At 41.1% G+C, this 15,438-nt stretch overlaps 1 protein-coding gene across 4 annotated transcripts in view; it reads right to left on the minus strand.

Annotated features, from left to right (window-relative positions):
• Positions 1 to 1,559: 1,559 nt before the first annotated feature.
• The window catches only part of LNX2 (ligand of numb-protein X 2), a 59,530-nt gene continuing 45,651 nt past the window's right edge, over positions 1,560 to 15,438 (minus strand). For all 4 annotated transcript variants that reach the window (XM_032099493.1, XM_032099496.1, XM_032099497.1 and 1 more), the window contains 6 exons: positions 14,697 to 15,068; positions 13,027 to 13,173; positions 10,638 to 10,815; positions 8,684 to 8,915; positions 6,784 to 6,942; positions 1,560 to 3,948 (listed from right to left, as the gene is read on the minus strand). In XM_032099493.1, coding sequence (XP_031955384.1) covers positions 3,813 to 3,948; positions 6,784 to 6,942; positions 8,684 to 8,915; positions 10,638 to 10,815; positions 13,027 to 13,173; positions 14,697 to 15,068 — 1,224 coding nt within the window. In that variant the 3' untranslated portion in view covers positions 1,560 to 3,812. The remainder of the gene's footprint in view (positions 3,949 to 6,783; positions 6,943 to 8,683; positions 8,916 to 10,637; positions 10,816 to 13,026; positions 13,174 to 14,696; positions 15,069 to 15,438) is intronic.

The raw sequence follows: 15,438 nt of genomic DNA on the forward strand, positions 1-15,438 counted from the left end.
GCTGCAATGCATCACTGACATGGGTGTTGCATCCACACTGCCCTGCTGATATTCAGGAGACTTATCCATGTGTGGTACGGCAATGAACAGGACAACATCAGCATTTACTTAAGAGTAAGCTTTCTTATCCATACAATGTTATTTGAATTGTCCCAGAAGTATAAAATCGAAAGCCTTCTCATCCTTTGAGCAACAAGTAATTTAAGAATTGTTCTTCACTAGCTAGACAGACTTATTTCAGGTGTGACAAGGTCTCTCCTTTCTCTATGTGTCTACAAAGAACCACTTTTTAGATAAGTAAACTCACCTAGAAGTTGCCTGAGACAAATGGGATGAGGAGGTTCACTGACCTGCCTTGGCATTACACCACCTTCTTTCTCAGGCCATGTGGCATGTATTGCCTTAATTCCATGTTTGCCATCACTGCTGTCCTGCCTGGCATACACACACTTTTATGTCATCAGGATCTCCTACCTTAGTTTGTTAATAAATGTTTATGATCCATTAAAATTGCCTCAGTAGTACATGGTCAAGTTTCTTTAAAAAAAGGAACTTGCCTTGCTTCTGATGTTGTCTGCGTGACATTCTGAGAACCAGGCTTATATTTTCATTATAGCCACCCCAGATCTATTACAGAATTTGGAAATATATTCTTAATACATATTCTTAATTATTCCGTGACATTGATTTTTCTCCTCAGTTGCTCATGACTGTAAAGAGAAAGTTTAGAGTGGCAAACGAACTCTCTACATTTCACTTTACTGGCATGCTGTGATGTGGCATAAACTTTTACATTCTTAACTGGAGATCCCTAGGGTTATTTGGAAAAGGTGTTCCTCCCATGAAGCTCCAGCACACAGATGACCAAGTCCACCACCTTACACAAAGCTCTGTGAACCTCCCCCCGCAGCAATGAACTCATTCATCTGCCTGTAAACCAAAACTCTGATGATCTGGCTCCTACCTTACAAGAAGTACAAGACCTCATAACCTACTGGCAGACATGGCAGGTTTCTTCTGCACTTCTGTACACAGGCATGGTTCTCTTTTAAAGGAACTCAACTACTTGCAACTACTGCAAGGAGCAGTAAGAGAGTCTGGGCAACTTTACTGCAAATCATTAAGAAATTGCTTTTAGACTCATTGTAACATTGCAGACATCTAACGATAGAGCATACTTGCCTGCAGGAGATGGGAATTGATAACCAGGAGGGTCAAGTTTCAGTTGTAAAACTGATGTTTCCAGCAAGACTGTCTCCTTGCATCAAATCTCTGCTGTGAAAACATCCTCCAGCTGATCAGTACCAGCTGGCACGGAAGGGGAAAGAGGAAACACTACTTGTGGCAAAGTACCATACGGCACAGATCTTACCTCCACTTTAGAAACACTTCTCAGTGCTGGGATTAATGGGACCCTGGCAGGATGAGCATACCCTCAGACCCCTATGGTACATTCACTAACTGTAATTTATGATAAATCACAGGAGAAACCTGTGATTAAACCGAATCTGCACTGAGCTCCCCATGTCTTTAGCAAAGAATGAGACGATACTTCTGAGTTATTACAATGTGTAGAATGAACTTTTATTTTCATTCATCCTTCATTAATACCATACAATTATATAGCAATATTTGGAAAAAAATAATCTTGAAATAATTTAAAACAGAAGGCACAGAAAACCAAACCCAACTATTCTGCTACAAGAGAAAGGGGAAAAATGATTTGAGAAGTGAATTTATTCTGAAAAGTTTTATCGCTAGATATTCTGATCAAAAGCTACAGCACACAGAAACAAAACTGCACAGTTTAAGCTAACCCATGCTTTTGTTACATTTAACGTATAAAAGGAAAAAAAGTCTAAAAATATTTTTTGCAGGATTTTGAATGAAAAGTGTAATTTTTAAAATAAAAAACACTAAATCTAGTACATATGTCAAAAACTTCCCTACAAAAGCCTACACACTAAGATGTACTTCACAAAAAAGTTTGCATTAAGGGCAAAGCATACAGTTAAACACCATCTGGGGATGGGAGAAAACTGGTTCTTAAATCAGTTAAGAGTATCAAATAAATTTGGTGTTTGCTTCAGAAACAAGGATTCTCACTACGGTAATATACTGGAGAGGACATTCTTTTGTATTTTAACATTATGAAATTAAACCAACAGTATACATTACAGAGAGGAATCAAACCATTCATATGAGATTTTTAACTTTTTTTTTTTTCTTGCAAAAGAGTAACTTTATTTCTTTTGAAAACAAAGCTACTGGAATTAATGACATGCGATAATATGCCCCGATATTATACCAGCTAAGTTTGAAAATAAAGTTCATGCTTCACAATTGAAATATGCTGTGACTCTCAAATACATTCTCTGGTAATTAATAATACAATACAGAGGTCATTCATAAAATCAGTTCAGGTTGGGAACCTGGTTTATAAATGAAGCTCTTTTCAAATATTGAGAACACTGACAACACACAGGGTTAGCTCCAGGTCAGCACATTCCTTGCTGTGCTCCACCCCTCTTTTCTTAAACAAGTGGGTGCTTAGCCTGCAAATATCATGGAAAGGCAAAGTCTAGAAGTTACAGGTTGGTTTGTAAAAATACTAAATACAATCGAAGACAAACAGTATTACTGACAACTTAATAGCAGGTGCTCTCTAAAGGAAAAAAAATATCCTGAAATGCAAAAGAGATCTTTTCAGCATTTGATATCAAGGCATTTGCACATTTGTCAGGAGATGACAGACAGTAAGAGTGAACTTTGCAGCTTACTTTGCAGTTGGACTTGAAATCAAAGAGCTTTCCATCTAGCCTGCTCACCTGTAAACCATGACGTATGGTTTCTTAATAGCTTGCTTTTTTCCCTGGAAATAATTCTCTCATTTAGAAAGTACAAGTCAAAGTATTGTTTCCACACTTGAATAAAGAGAGCTGACAACTACAATAGAAACGGTAAAAATGATCTTCATAAAAACGTTCATCAAAATTCTGTGACATAGCAAAACATTCATTTGTAAAGTAAAGTCTAATACTGCAAGCCATTCACTCAAAGGCGACCTTGGGCACATGTATCCTTGCCAGCATTGCAACGGGAATTGCTTCCGTATTTCTTGTCATTATAGGGTACAAACTCTGTAATATATTAAAGTTTCCTAACAAAGAGTCCAATTATTGCACTTTATAAAAATTCTAGTAATATCAGGCTTTTGTCCTACTTTTCTATGAACATTGATGCCCTGCAAGAAAAATTTGGGGGACCAAGTAATTTTTGATGAGTAAGATGGAATACTTGAATCAGTCCGAAATATGGAATCAAGAATGGGAAGGCTTACGAAATGAAGAGATGCAACCTTTGGAAACAGGTTTTGGTTCATAGCAGCAGGCATGTGTCATTCTGGTACTGACACAGGTCCTCTTTGCCACGAAGAGCGGGCACATGAATGTTACGTTTATATATCATGATTCAACTTGAGGACTTCGCAGAGAAACCCAAAGAGCCGCTAAATTCTTCTGCTGACCCTACAAGCCTGATGGGAAAAGCTCAATGACAGCCATACTGGAGTGGGGGTTTCTCTGTGAGCTCAAATATATTTGCATTTGTGTCAGCAATAGATATAGCGAACAGAAATAGCTATTTCAGGATGGCAAAATAGGTAGAGTAAGTCTGAGAGGCCTGAAAAAAAGGAAAATACAGCAGTTTTGGCCCTGCTTTTAACCAGCTGTATCAAGAGGGAAAAAAAGATAGAGATTTTTGTGCCAGCTATCTAGAAAAAGACGCTGCTTGAACCGAAGTGATTCACAACTCTATATGAGGCTTCCAGGCCAGCAAATCACAGTTAAAGTCACTTTGTTCCTCTGCTCCTTCAGCATGGGAACGAGTGCAGAATGACTCATTCCAACCGTGGATAGTCCATTTACAGCAACAATCATATCACCACACCTAAAAAACACAAGAAGAAAAAAAAACACATTATGAGTCCCGCTCTGCAGTAAGTAGCACACACCAACAAACAGCACTTCACTGCTGGGGTGGTAGGTTTGCATGAGGCTGGAGAGTGTAGCTAAAAATCCCAAAGCAGTTCAATTTGAAGTCTGTCCTACTACTGAAAGATGCTCCTGCTCATTGCAGGAGTGTTAGACTAGGTAACTTCTAAAAGGTCCCTTCCAACTTCCAGCTATTCTAGGGTTCTCTGAAACTCATCCGGGAAATTCCCAAATCACTCTATTTCAATTCTAATACCAAGATAATTCTGCGTTAAGAGCTGACCTGTATAGAAACATGAGAAAAGAGATTTGGAAAGACCTAATAGAGTCAAGAGAAGATGAGATAGCATGTGCATGACAGAAGCATTTCTGTTTGTTTGTGTGGATTATGACACATTTACACCAAACATGCCTTTACTGTAGGAGGTGTAAGTAAAGATACTTATGGTTACCAACCAACCACATTCCAACTACGAACCTTGTTTTCAGTGGTTTATGATTTTGTCAAATATAACCATTTGGCTTGAAATCTCTCTCAGCAGATGGTTCAACTGAGAATTGCAGCATCTCTGCATTTTGAAATGGGTAACAGAAATTTTGAGGGTGCCATTTGCTGGCCCTGAGAAAACTGACCTTGAAGGGTTAAGTTCTGGTTTTTAAAACCTCAGAGAAATTTCAAATATGGACCCAATTTCTTTCTGTACTGACCATGTCCCATCTCTAGACACCTCTGCTTTGCAACTTGAGTGTGTGACATTCCCCAGAGTAGTCAAATGTGACTTGGAGATCAAACAGGACTTTTCCTGAAACTGATCCACTCAAGTATTGAAAGCACCAAAATGGATGGCAAGAAGATGCTCTCCTGAGCTTTCCCTACGGCAGAGCCGAGGAAGAGGAAGCAGAGTTACCAACACCAGTCAAATGTGCACTCCAAAGTCCTCTTCTGCCTGAACCAAGGGACCCCATCACCCAAACTGCAGTGCTACCGTTCACTTCAGTACATCCCACAGCCTTTCCGATGAAGTCATTTTGCCTTCTATAAAATCACACCAGACAGATCATGTAAGCAGAAAACTGTCTAAACGATTGAACTGTGAAGCTATTTACTCCCTTCCTCTCCAGCCTAACATTTAGATAATTAAAACAAAACAGAACAGCTTTAGAAGAGACCTGCCCCACAATAACTCACGGTGAGGGTTCTAAGGGGCTCTCCCTTGTTGATGGCCCATTTTTGAGTCCACATTTTCAGTGGAACAGTACATTTGAAAAGACAGTATTATATCACATTATCACACAAGAGCATCTTTTCCATATGTTACAAGGGGACAAATGTGATCACAATGATTCTTCCACTCTTCTTAGGAATGATGCTTGAACTTCCTTTTGTGTGAAGACCTCTAGTTATTAAGCCCCCAACGTGAAATTATTTAATTTGGGTTGAACTAAGATCTTTAATTTAATCCGAACTGTTCCACAGTTGGAAAAAAAATCGTAACTTTGTGTTCAGCCAAGTTATTTTTTTCATTTATTTATTTAGTCACTGAACTGAAAAATCAATTACTGTCAAGGCTCTAGGCCTAAGTACATTCTTTTCTTAAGTCACTTTGTAAGAAAATCTGCATGTAAAATTCATGCCACAAAACTTCAAGTTGCATATTCTTGACTGCCACCTTCACAAAAAATCAAGTTTATGAACAAGAGAACCTTTAATGGGAATTTTAAGTCCTAGTTCTGAACTAATCCTACATGAGGCTAAGACATATATCTGGATACTGGACCTGGAGGCTGCATCCAAATGTAATGTGTAAGTAAAATCATATAATCTTTAATGTCACAAGGGACCTCAGGAGGTCTATAGCCCAACCTTGCGCTGCAAGCAAGGTCAGTTGTAAGATCTGACCAGGACTCTCAGGGGTTTACCTAGTAGGGGCTCAGAAACCTCCAAGGGCAGAGACCATGCAATTTATGTTACTGCCTGACCATCCTCATGGGGAAATACTTTCTTCTTATAGCCAGTCTCAAAGCTCTTTTGTGCAATTTGTGCCCATTGTCACGCATCCTCTCACCCTGCACCACTGAAAAGCCTGGGCTCTGTCTCCTTGATAATCTCCAGGTAAGTACTGGAACGGGTTTTGGCTGCCCCTGAAGCCTTCTCCTTGCAGGGCAAGTGCTCCAGCTCCACCATCTCAGGGGCTTCTGCTGAACTTGCTTCATTTATCAGTGAACTTCCTGCCAACTAATGACAGGGTAATGCCATGGGGACTTGGTTCCTTAACAATATTTTCAGAAATCTTTATCACTTGCTTTCTTGCCCTTCTATTAAAGCAGCAGCACTCATCTTCAGTACCAGTTTCCAGCAGTGGCTTCAGAAGGCTATGTGAAAGGACAAAGCAGTTTTGCCCACTTTGCAGAAGTTAAGTTCTAACTTTTAGCTGTTCTATAGGAAGACAAAAGCTAGCTAGCTCTGCACATATACACTGCACATTGTCTCTTGGCTGAAAGAAGAGTTCGACAGGAGACAGCAGGTGACATCACCAGCACAGCTGGGGAGGAGCACAGGAGATGCCATCACCTCTGAGAGATGCCCCTTCCCCAGCAGAAACACCCTGTTACTTCCCTGCATCCCACTCATCAAGGAGGCAAAGCACTACAGGGCTGCACCATCCAGCAGCACAAGATGCTACAGCGTACTTCCTTAAGCAATTAGTTGCACATAACTGTTTAAAAGTGCTTTATTATTGTTGCTGTTATTACTATTTTTATTATTTCTACCATTGTTACTTTGGCTTACTTTAATCTTCCATCAAAGTAGGCAGGAGTTCCAAGAACAATTGTTTTAATGAAGAAAGGCTGGTTTGTGTGGTTCTCCTCATAGCCACCGACGATGCTGAAGCCCCAGCTCCCTAAATTGCTCCGCCGCAGCACCACGTCATGGCAGCTATGCAGGCAGCTGTGGAATGGAAGCACAGGATAACAAGAGAAAAAGCCATGTATAGTCTTACAGTAGGCACAACATCAGCTGTCTCATCATTACCACTGCACCAAGAGTGGAAGAGAAAGGGAGGGATGGTGATTAGACCTCTGTTCCCAGAGTAATTTTGCAATAATCAAACCAATTACCGAAAAAGCCTCACAATCTTGAGACGGGAAAGTGTCTTAAAAGAAATAACACAGTGCTAGAATAATTACTTAAACACAGTTAACTCTGCAAACTGACAGTAATAGAACTGCATTTTAGGAATTTCACAGGTGGCAACAATGTGGGTGAAAAATCCATACCTGATGTGTTCAGCTTGCAAGTCAAAAATGCAGAGCATTTGTCTTCCACCCCCATTCAGTTTAAGCTTTTTCTACTTTAAGTAAAAATTAAAAATCCATGCACAATCTTCATTACCTCTGAACTGATTCACCACCAGTAATGACAATATAAATGACTAACCATTTTATTACACAGAATGTAAGTAATTCAGATCACACTTCACTAACTGTACTGCTATGTTATCAGCCCTAGTGAAAATTAACTCTCGCCAATGAAGTTGGCAATGACTGTAATTTAAAAAAAACCAAACAAATCTACATAGAAATTAACTTTTTGTCAAAAAGACACCAAGTTCTTTACTGTTGTTCAACACTGCTTTAAAGCCCCATGCAGAGCATAACGTGAGGAGCCATACACGGGCATCTGTAGCATAGAAGAAATAAACCACCAGATAAGAAATAAACCGCTGCTAAAGCATGAAAAGGAAGTATATTTACCAAAACTGAGAGCCATTTACTGAGATTACTCATTAATACTTTAATAGAAGATAAATTAATTGACAGTTAAACTCAGAAAAAGAGAAACCTCTGGAGGGCCAATGCATGGTTGTGTTATCTTCAGTTGCATTCTGCTCCCAGTCTGACTGGTTCTTGTTGTGGTTTTACACTTTAAGTACAGACCTGGCAAATTCATCAGAGGGAAAGGAATTAACCTGTATGCCCTGACTGAAGTTAACAACTCTACTAGCTGTAGTAGGAACTCTTCTTGATAGCAAGTGATGCCAGAATGAGATTATAGCTGCAGCCTCAAGAGAGTGAGGAGTACAAATGATGTCCAGCAGATTGCAGAGTAGTTAAGGGGAGGGAGCTTGCTGCAAACGTCTAAGAGTTTCTGTGCTTGGCAGAGATGGTAGTGGGTTCTTGAGAAAAAACAATGTGAGCCTATAGTTACATGGCAACAGTCTTGGCACAGGACATGTCAAGAATCTGTCAGAATGGCCAAAATCTGATGCAATATTCTGAAGTGAACTATTTGGCCTCATAAACTTAGGTAGCAGATTAGCAAAGAGACAGATGGATATACACTTTGTGGTTTTATTAGTAATTGCTCTGGTTTTAGATATTCTACAGAAAGTTACAGTACAATAAAACAAAAAAAAGATTAATTGTGCCTGAACAGAACATTCCACATGGGTAGTTACTATGGTTTGTGAAGGGATAAATCCAGTCTATTAATCTTTGAGTTTCCTAAGGAAACACCGCTCCTGTTCACAGCCTGCTTCCTAAGCACACTGCCAACTGCATATAGCTGAGATGGTCAAGCAGAAATAAGGGCAGATGTGCTGCAACTAAGAAGGTCTCTGCTTCTTTATGTCTCTCACAGGACTTAGCTTACAACAGCTAAGTAAGTACTTTATTGATTAATTCCGTACCTCGGAAGTCCCAGCCACATGACCCACGACGGTGACCAGCTGGCATCGTATTCATTTTCACTGATGGTACTCAACTGTTCTTCAGTAGCCTGGGGCTGTTCTTCTACAATCTGGACTTCCAGGGCTTTCAGGGCAACTACTGAAGAGGCAGCACTAGCCTTCAGCATGGCCACCGCCTCGCTATGACTCAGGCTGGTCAGATCAATGCCGTTGATGTTCAGCAGCACATCACCTGTGCAAAGATGCGAGGGAGAGCACATCAGTCTGACAGTCCTGCCCACCCACAGCACCTCCCACACCAGGGTTTCATTCCAAACTGGAGTCTTGGGACCTAAGACAGTCTTAACTAACAGACTGGGAATGCGAATAGCTCTGAAGCCTTATATTGTCAGTTTGAAACTTTAACGTACTGAGCTTTTATCAAGCTGGATCAGTGTTTATTTCCACATAACACACCAAATACTGTGACTCCTATGTATACTGCCCTGAAAATCTGGAACAGAAATTAACTAAGGACCTCACCAGTTCGGCTGCAACTAATACTGCAGATGCCATGACACAGCTGTCTCCAGACATGGATCTTGGGTTCATTCTAACTTTAAAAGTGAAGGAAGAATGATGGCAGGAACAATGCAGGCACATCAAAGTAACCAATTATTGTACAGGTAAGGTTCCACAGTGCACTTTAATTCATCTGGTTTTAACAACTTGTTACTTGGGAGAAGAAAATGGAATTCAAAATCTACTGGAAAGTTTAGTACAAAACCCAGTTAATTCAAAGACAGAAATGGAACCTCTCTACAAAGATAATTTGGAAAGAGTCAAAGCCAGGAAAAAAATTTCCACAATTTTAGCTTTATGTTTTTTAAAAGCCTCAGGATAAAACCAAAAATGTTATTAACTATCCAGTGGCAGACTCCTTTTCCACACAATGTCTCACCAATGAAAGCCAGAAAAACCAAAGCAAAAGTGCAAACACCCAGGTCACATTTGGAATGAGACTCAGTTTTTAGAAGATTTTCCTCCCAGTAGCTTCTGTGGCTACTTTAATGTTACACAATGGAAGAACAATAGTGATTCTTCTACCAAGTGTGTTTTTCATAGTAGTACAGAAAAAGAAAGCATACCTGCTGGTGTGTGGGTGTAAATCTCCCTTTCTCAGAAGCAAAGAAGGATGCTCCCACACTGTTCTTTTAAATGTACAATCTGTGAAGTTTTTTTCCTAAATTTCTTTCCTGAAACATTCTCTAATTCTGCGAACTGTCTCAGAGGATCTCAGAGATCCCACAGGCAGTCTTTGATTCACATATGACATAATATATTTTAACGATCAAATCCTTTGCTATCAATTATGCAGGACTGCCTTCACCTATGCTGAGCCTAACCTCCACCTCCCCGTTCCCTTTTACAAAGCCAAGGAACAAGGGCAGGTGTTGCAGCACCCCTGAAGACCAGCAAGCTCATGCTATCCCAGAGGACAAGAAAGCTTTTGGGAACCGGGATCAACACTGATGTAGCTCTTAGGGTAAACTCTGTGTGGGTGAGCTGTGGCCTATCATCAGAGCTTCTCTGCTGTTCAGATACTACACTGAGGAGGAGAAATTCCTTGGACAGAGATGTGGTCCAATCCACTAAATTAAACACAAAACCAGGGTGTGTGTGCATCACACCAGACCCCCAGCTCAGGGGACTACCATCAGCTTTAAAGAATTTAACCATACATTTCCTGATCTTATCCACTTCCCCTGCTATCATGCTGTAAACATCCCCTTCCTATGAAAGGTGAAAGTGCAACACTAAATACTGTATTTCCATTACTGAATCGTGGAGAAAAACATCCATAAGCATTTCCCTACATCTGCGAGAAGACTTTTTGACACCACCTGACTCCAGAGAATGCAGTGATCAAAAAGCCATCAGAAGTAGCCATGCCACCAGGGAAGCCAAACCCCACCTCGTTTAATCCTGCCGTCTCTTGCCAAACACCCGTGAGGCTGCACACTTGTCACAAAGATGGGCAGTTCGCCACTTTTGCTGCCTCTGCCTCCTGCCACTGTCATTCCCAGAGATTCATGTGGTTCTTTTTTCACAGTAATGTGCTTTTCTTGGCATGTAACACACTGGGAGAGATCCTGTTTAATAGGGATAAAAAGCATTTTTAAAACTAAGGAAAAAACCCAAGCAAACCAAAACAAAAAACCAGAACACAACAACTAAATGCACACCAAACCCACGCTTTGACACTTTAATGGAACAGTTTAAAAGGACTAAGTAGAAGAAACCAGCTTTGGCTGGATTTCTTCCAGGTCAGATCCTTGCCCCCTCAAAAAAAAAACCCCAAAATCACCAACAAAAACCCCATGGATGTAGATACTTAAACACAGATAGAAAGTTTGTAAAGGCCCATCTTGAAAATCCCACTCTAGTTTTTCTGAACATCCTACACTGGAACAGGCTAAATTTTAGGACTGCACTACAAAACCATATGGTCAACACTCTGCAGACAAACCAGTAACAAATCTTTTTGATGTCTTGGTGAACATCAGCATTACTTCATTTGTCAGTAGAATATGCCCCAGAACTACAAAGAAGCTGCTAAGAAATGAAAACATGATGACAATAAGAGACCCTTTAAAGCCCTTATGCATCATGTTCTCTTTTGCAGCTGGTATGTAGAACCTCCCAGAGCACAAACTAAGGCCAATTGATGCTAATGGCTTGTAATGGGTACCTTGGGCAGCCTTCCTAATGATTATAATGAAGACTCAAGCTTGAAACAAGAAGAGATCCTGTATTAAATTTTCCGACAACTGAATGAAGTTCAGTCTGTATTTAGTTCTGCCAAATGAAAAAGATCTAAACCTAAATCAAAGTAAATTTTATTTGCTGAAGCCTTTCCCTCAGGCTATTAAGCGAAAGATTCAAACCACTGCACATACACCTGTAGTAGCATCTTAAATTAACAGAATACTTGCAAGGAATCCAAAATAATGAAAGAAGTAAGCTGGGATATTCTTCAAAGTGTATCTATGTATATATTCCCCTGCCTTCTCTTGGAAAATGACAACATTGTCTTCTTTGACCTCCAGTGCCATGTGCTCCTTCGGACTGGCTCTGCTCCACACATACACATTAATCATGGAAGTAGCTACATGTAAACACACCATAGCTTATAAAAACAGTTCATTCCTAAGGCTTCAGGCTTTAGAACTGGCTGCTGCCACACAATCATATAAACATATTTTAAGCCACAAGGCTTCTAAGCCAACTACAAGTCAATGAGAGAAAGATAAATGATACAAAACATGAGAAACGTCCTCTTGCTGTTACATGGGACTTCCCATTTTCAAAGAGCCCACAGATAGCATTGATCCACGAGGGAAATCCACTCATCCAACTTTGGAACCATGGTAAGAGTACAACCCATGCTGGCACATGCAAAGTTGGTTCACACTCTGACATCAATGAACTAATCGTTGTGTAGGTATGGCCCAGCACTGTGGCAAGTACCCACAGCCATGGTTTTAAGGAGCCTCACCTTTGTCCCTCAGGAGGAAAACAACCTTCCTAGAGCCTCATTCGTTCTTTTCTGAAATGATCCCCCCTTTTAAAAGAAAATACTACTAATGCACATAAATTATCCTAACAGAAGTACGACAATAAATAGTAAAGCAAATAGAGTGGACAGGAGCAAAGGTGGATTTGTTGACATGGTCAACATAACAATTATTTCACAAAGTCAACTTCTTAAGAGTGAGAAGTTGTATTTTTTCTAATTACAAGAACATCTCAGGCACAGGCTCTATTTCTGCAGCTCTTCCAAATAATTTGACACTAGCTTCATGAAAGTCTCTTCATTTTGCCTTTCTCTCCCTGCTTGAGACCCTGCAGTACTCATCAGTCTTGTAGCCAGGACGGTGGACTCATGAAGGAGATGACACATCCCTCCAACATGCTCTTCATATGCTGGATGGTGGGCTCCTTCCTGGTTGCAGCCAGCACAGCAGCAACAAAAACCGTAACATTCTTGAATGACAGCCCTTCCATGAAGGAGTAACACCAGCCACTGTCTTAGACAAGGTCTAACTACAGCTGTATGAGCCCACAGAACTTGCTTCTTTCACTGTAGTCAGCAAATCAAAAAAACATACTGAGAACCTGTTTCGTATCTTTTGTTCCTACTCCAGACATGATGCAGCACTTGAGTACTTGGAAGTCATCACCATTGTTTTATTAATGAGATTAAAAAGAAGACATAATCCTTTCTTCTAGCTTTGCCCTGCTACACACACCACCACATGAGTAAATGAGTATTTATTCCTTTCAGAAGGAGAAGCACCAACCTTATGTGAGTTAGGTCTGCTGTGAAACAGCTGCTGGGACTGGTGTTGGTGTGAGCTGCTGCTGTGAGTCCCGGTGTCTCGGATAATACTGACTGTCTGTGACTTCAGGGGTCTAGAGATGATCAAGTTCACTCTCTCCCCACTAGCCTGTTGAGTACATTAGGTCATCAAACGTCATCAAGTTTGATAGGATACTGATTGTTAGAAAGGGAGGAAAACATATGACAGAATGCAAAACCAGACAACAGAAGACTTTGTTTTCCAGTTCCTTTATAGACTGCACAGTCTCTTACTTGCTTCTTTTTGCAATTCCCCCTGGAATGGAAGGGAAATTAACACTCTTCCTTCTCCTCTGATGTCACCTTTACATCAGCTGAAAATCCTTTGTCAAAAGGACCATTTCTCACTTTGTCTTACAAAGCTTCAAATATTAAAATTCACCCCATTCGATTTGCAGCCTCTGAACCTCAGCAACACACAGCAATAAATGGAAGAAATGCCTATGTGATAGCTTCAAGATCTGCAGATTTTGATCAAAAGCTCTGACCGCATCTGGTACTTCCCAAAGACACTTGCAAGAACAATGATACACATGAGCATACCATCATACTCTGGATTTTGGGGAATACTGGGAGGCTCCAGTCTGGAGTTACCAGATGTTAAATAAAACATCAATTCTTTTTATTGCTGCAAAGCCACACCTTAAAAGGTAAAAGTTATGCAATACTAAATTCTGATCACTGTTTACAAAAATTGGGAAACTAAAATTACAATTCCCAAGATCGTTGTTATTTTAATTTCACTGCAAGGAAAACTCTTGAAATGACTCCTGGAACAAGTATTTACTACTCATTTGTATCAGAGTTCTCTATGTGGTGCTTTAAGCAAGGATGACCAGACTGCAGGAACGTACTACTGGTATATTCCAACTTTCCTAAAAACAGAGCCATTTTCACCAACATCCCATCAGCAGGAAGTAGCAATGCTGCATCTGTTTCCTTACAGACTGGAAGAAAGGCATGGAGTAAAGGTTTTCCTGTGGGGACACAGAAGGGTCATATGTCACACTGCATCAAGCTTTGGGTAATATTCGTGTCCGGAACACAGCCAGACATTGGAAACAGCCCTTTTTTGAACACTCAGAAAATGAGCTGTAACATGCAGAACTCATGGAAAACCTATATTTGACTTATCAGCTGCTACCTATTGACTCTAAGGTCTGACAAATTACTTTCTTGTTTTAACTCAATCCCATGCACAGGCAAATCAATAAAAACCAAAGCCCACTTCTATAGAGCTTACTGAGAGACTAAAATACAATACATACATAAACAGAATAATAATAATCCTGGTTTTTTTTTTCTTCCCTGCTAAGCAATAGGCTACAATAGGCTACTCTCCTTGCTCACATGAGCTGTCTTCTAATCTTCAGGCTGCATTCCAGGGAAGACTAATGCATTTTTCACTTCTGAGGGGGTGAAGTTCATCTGGTAGGTGCCAAAGCAGATCCTGTTCTTCACTATTATTTTCAGAACATAAATCACTGTAAATTACACTGACACAGGCTTTTAGGCCTCACACAAGCTGCTCTGCCTGGGAACAGACTCCAGCCCAGGCTTTGCCCAAGAAATACAGCTGAGCTAAGGGCTCAGGCAGGGAAAGCAAATTACCTGTATAACCTGAGCAGCAAGCTCCGGTGTGCCGTGCTTCAAGTCGTGTCCATTAATGGCCAGCACGCGGTCATTACTGCAGAGCCTGCCGTCCTGAGCAGCCAAGCCCCCTTCCAAAAGGTCGAGGATGAAAACTCCTGGCTCATCTGTTCTGCGCACCAGCTTGATGCCGAGCTGCTCGCTCGAGTCGCGCTTGTGCAGGGTCACCTGGAAGCTGTCGTCCCGCCCGGAGCCCGGCGCGTCCGCGTGGGTGTGCGTGCGGCTGCCGAACCGCCGCTCCCGCAGCACCGTCAGGTGCAGCACCGAGCACGGCTGCGACAGCACGGCTCGAGCGTGGTTGTGGGACACGTTGCTTATGTCAAAGCTATTGACCTGCAAACAACAGCAGCAAAAAAAGGTCACAGTGATGTTTTCGTATGTTTAGTTGTTCCTGGTTATGGAAATAAGCCCTTTCCAAAGTAAATGCACTCACTGCAAAACCAGCCTTGGAGCAACCTACATGTCTGACCCTACTAGGCTTCCTCTCTTGTCCTTCCATTCTCTCCTGCAAACTCACATTGGATGCTCAATCTACACATTTTTATTTTTAGGTTGGAAAAGATCCTCAACATCATCAAGTCCACATGTTAACCCAGCACTGCCAACTCCACCACTAAACCATGTCTCCAAGTTCCACACCTACATGTCTAAACAGCTCCAGGGATGGTGACTCCACCACTTCCCTGGGCAGCCAGTTCCAGTG

This window comes from Corvus moneduloides, chromosome 2 (genome assembly GCF_009650955.1).
Source record: "Corvus moneduloides isolate bCorMon1 chromosome 2, bCorMon1.pri, whole genome shotgun sequence".
NCBI lineage: Eukaryota > Metazoa > Chordata > Aves > Passeriformes > Corvidae > Corvus > Corvus moneduloides.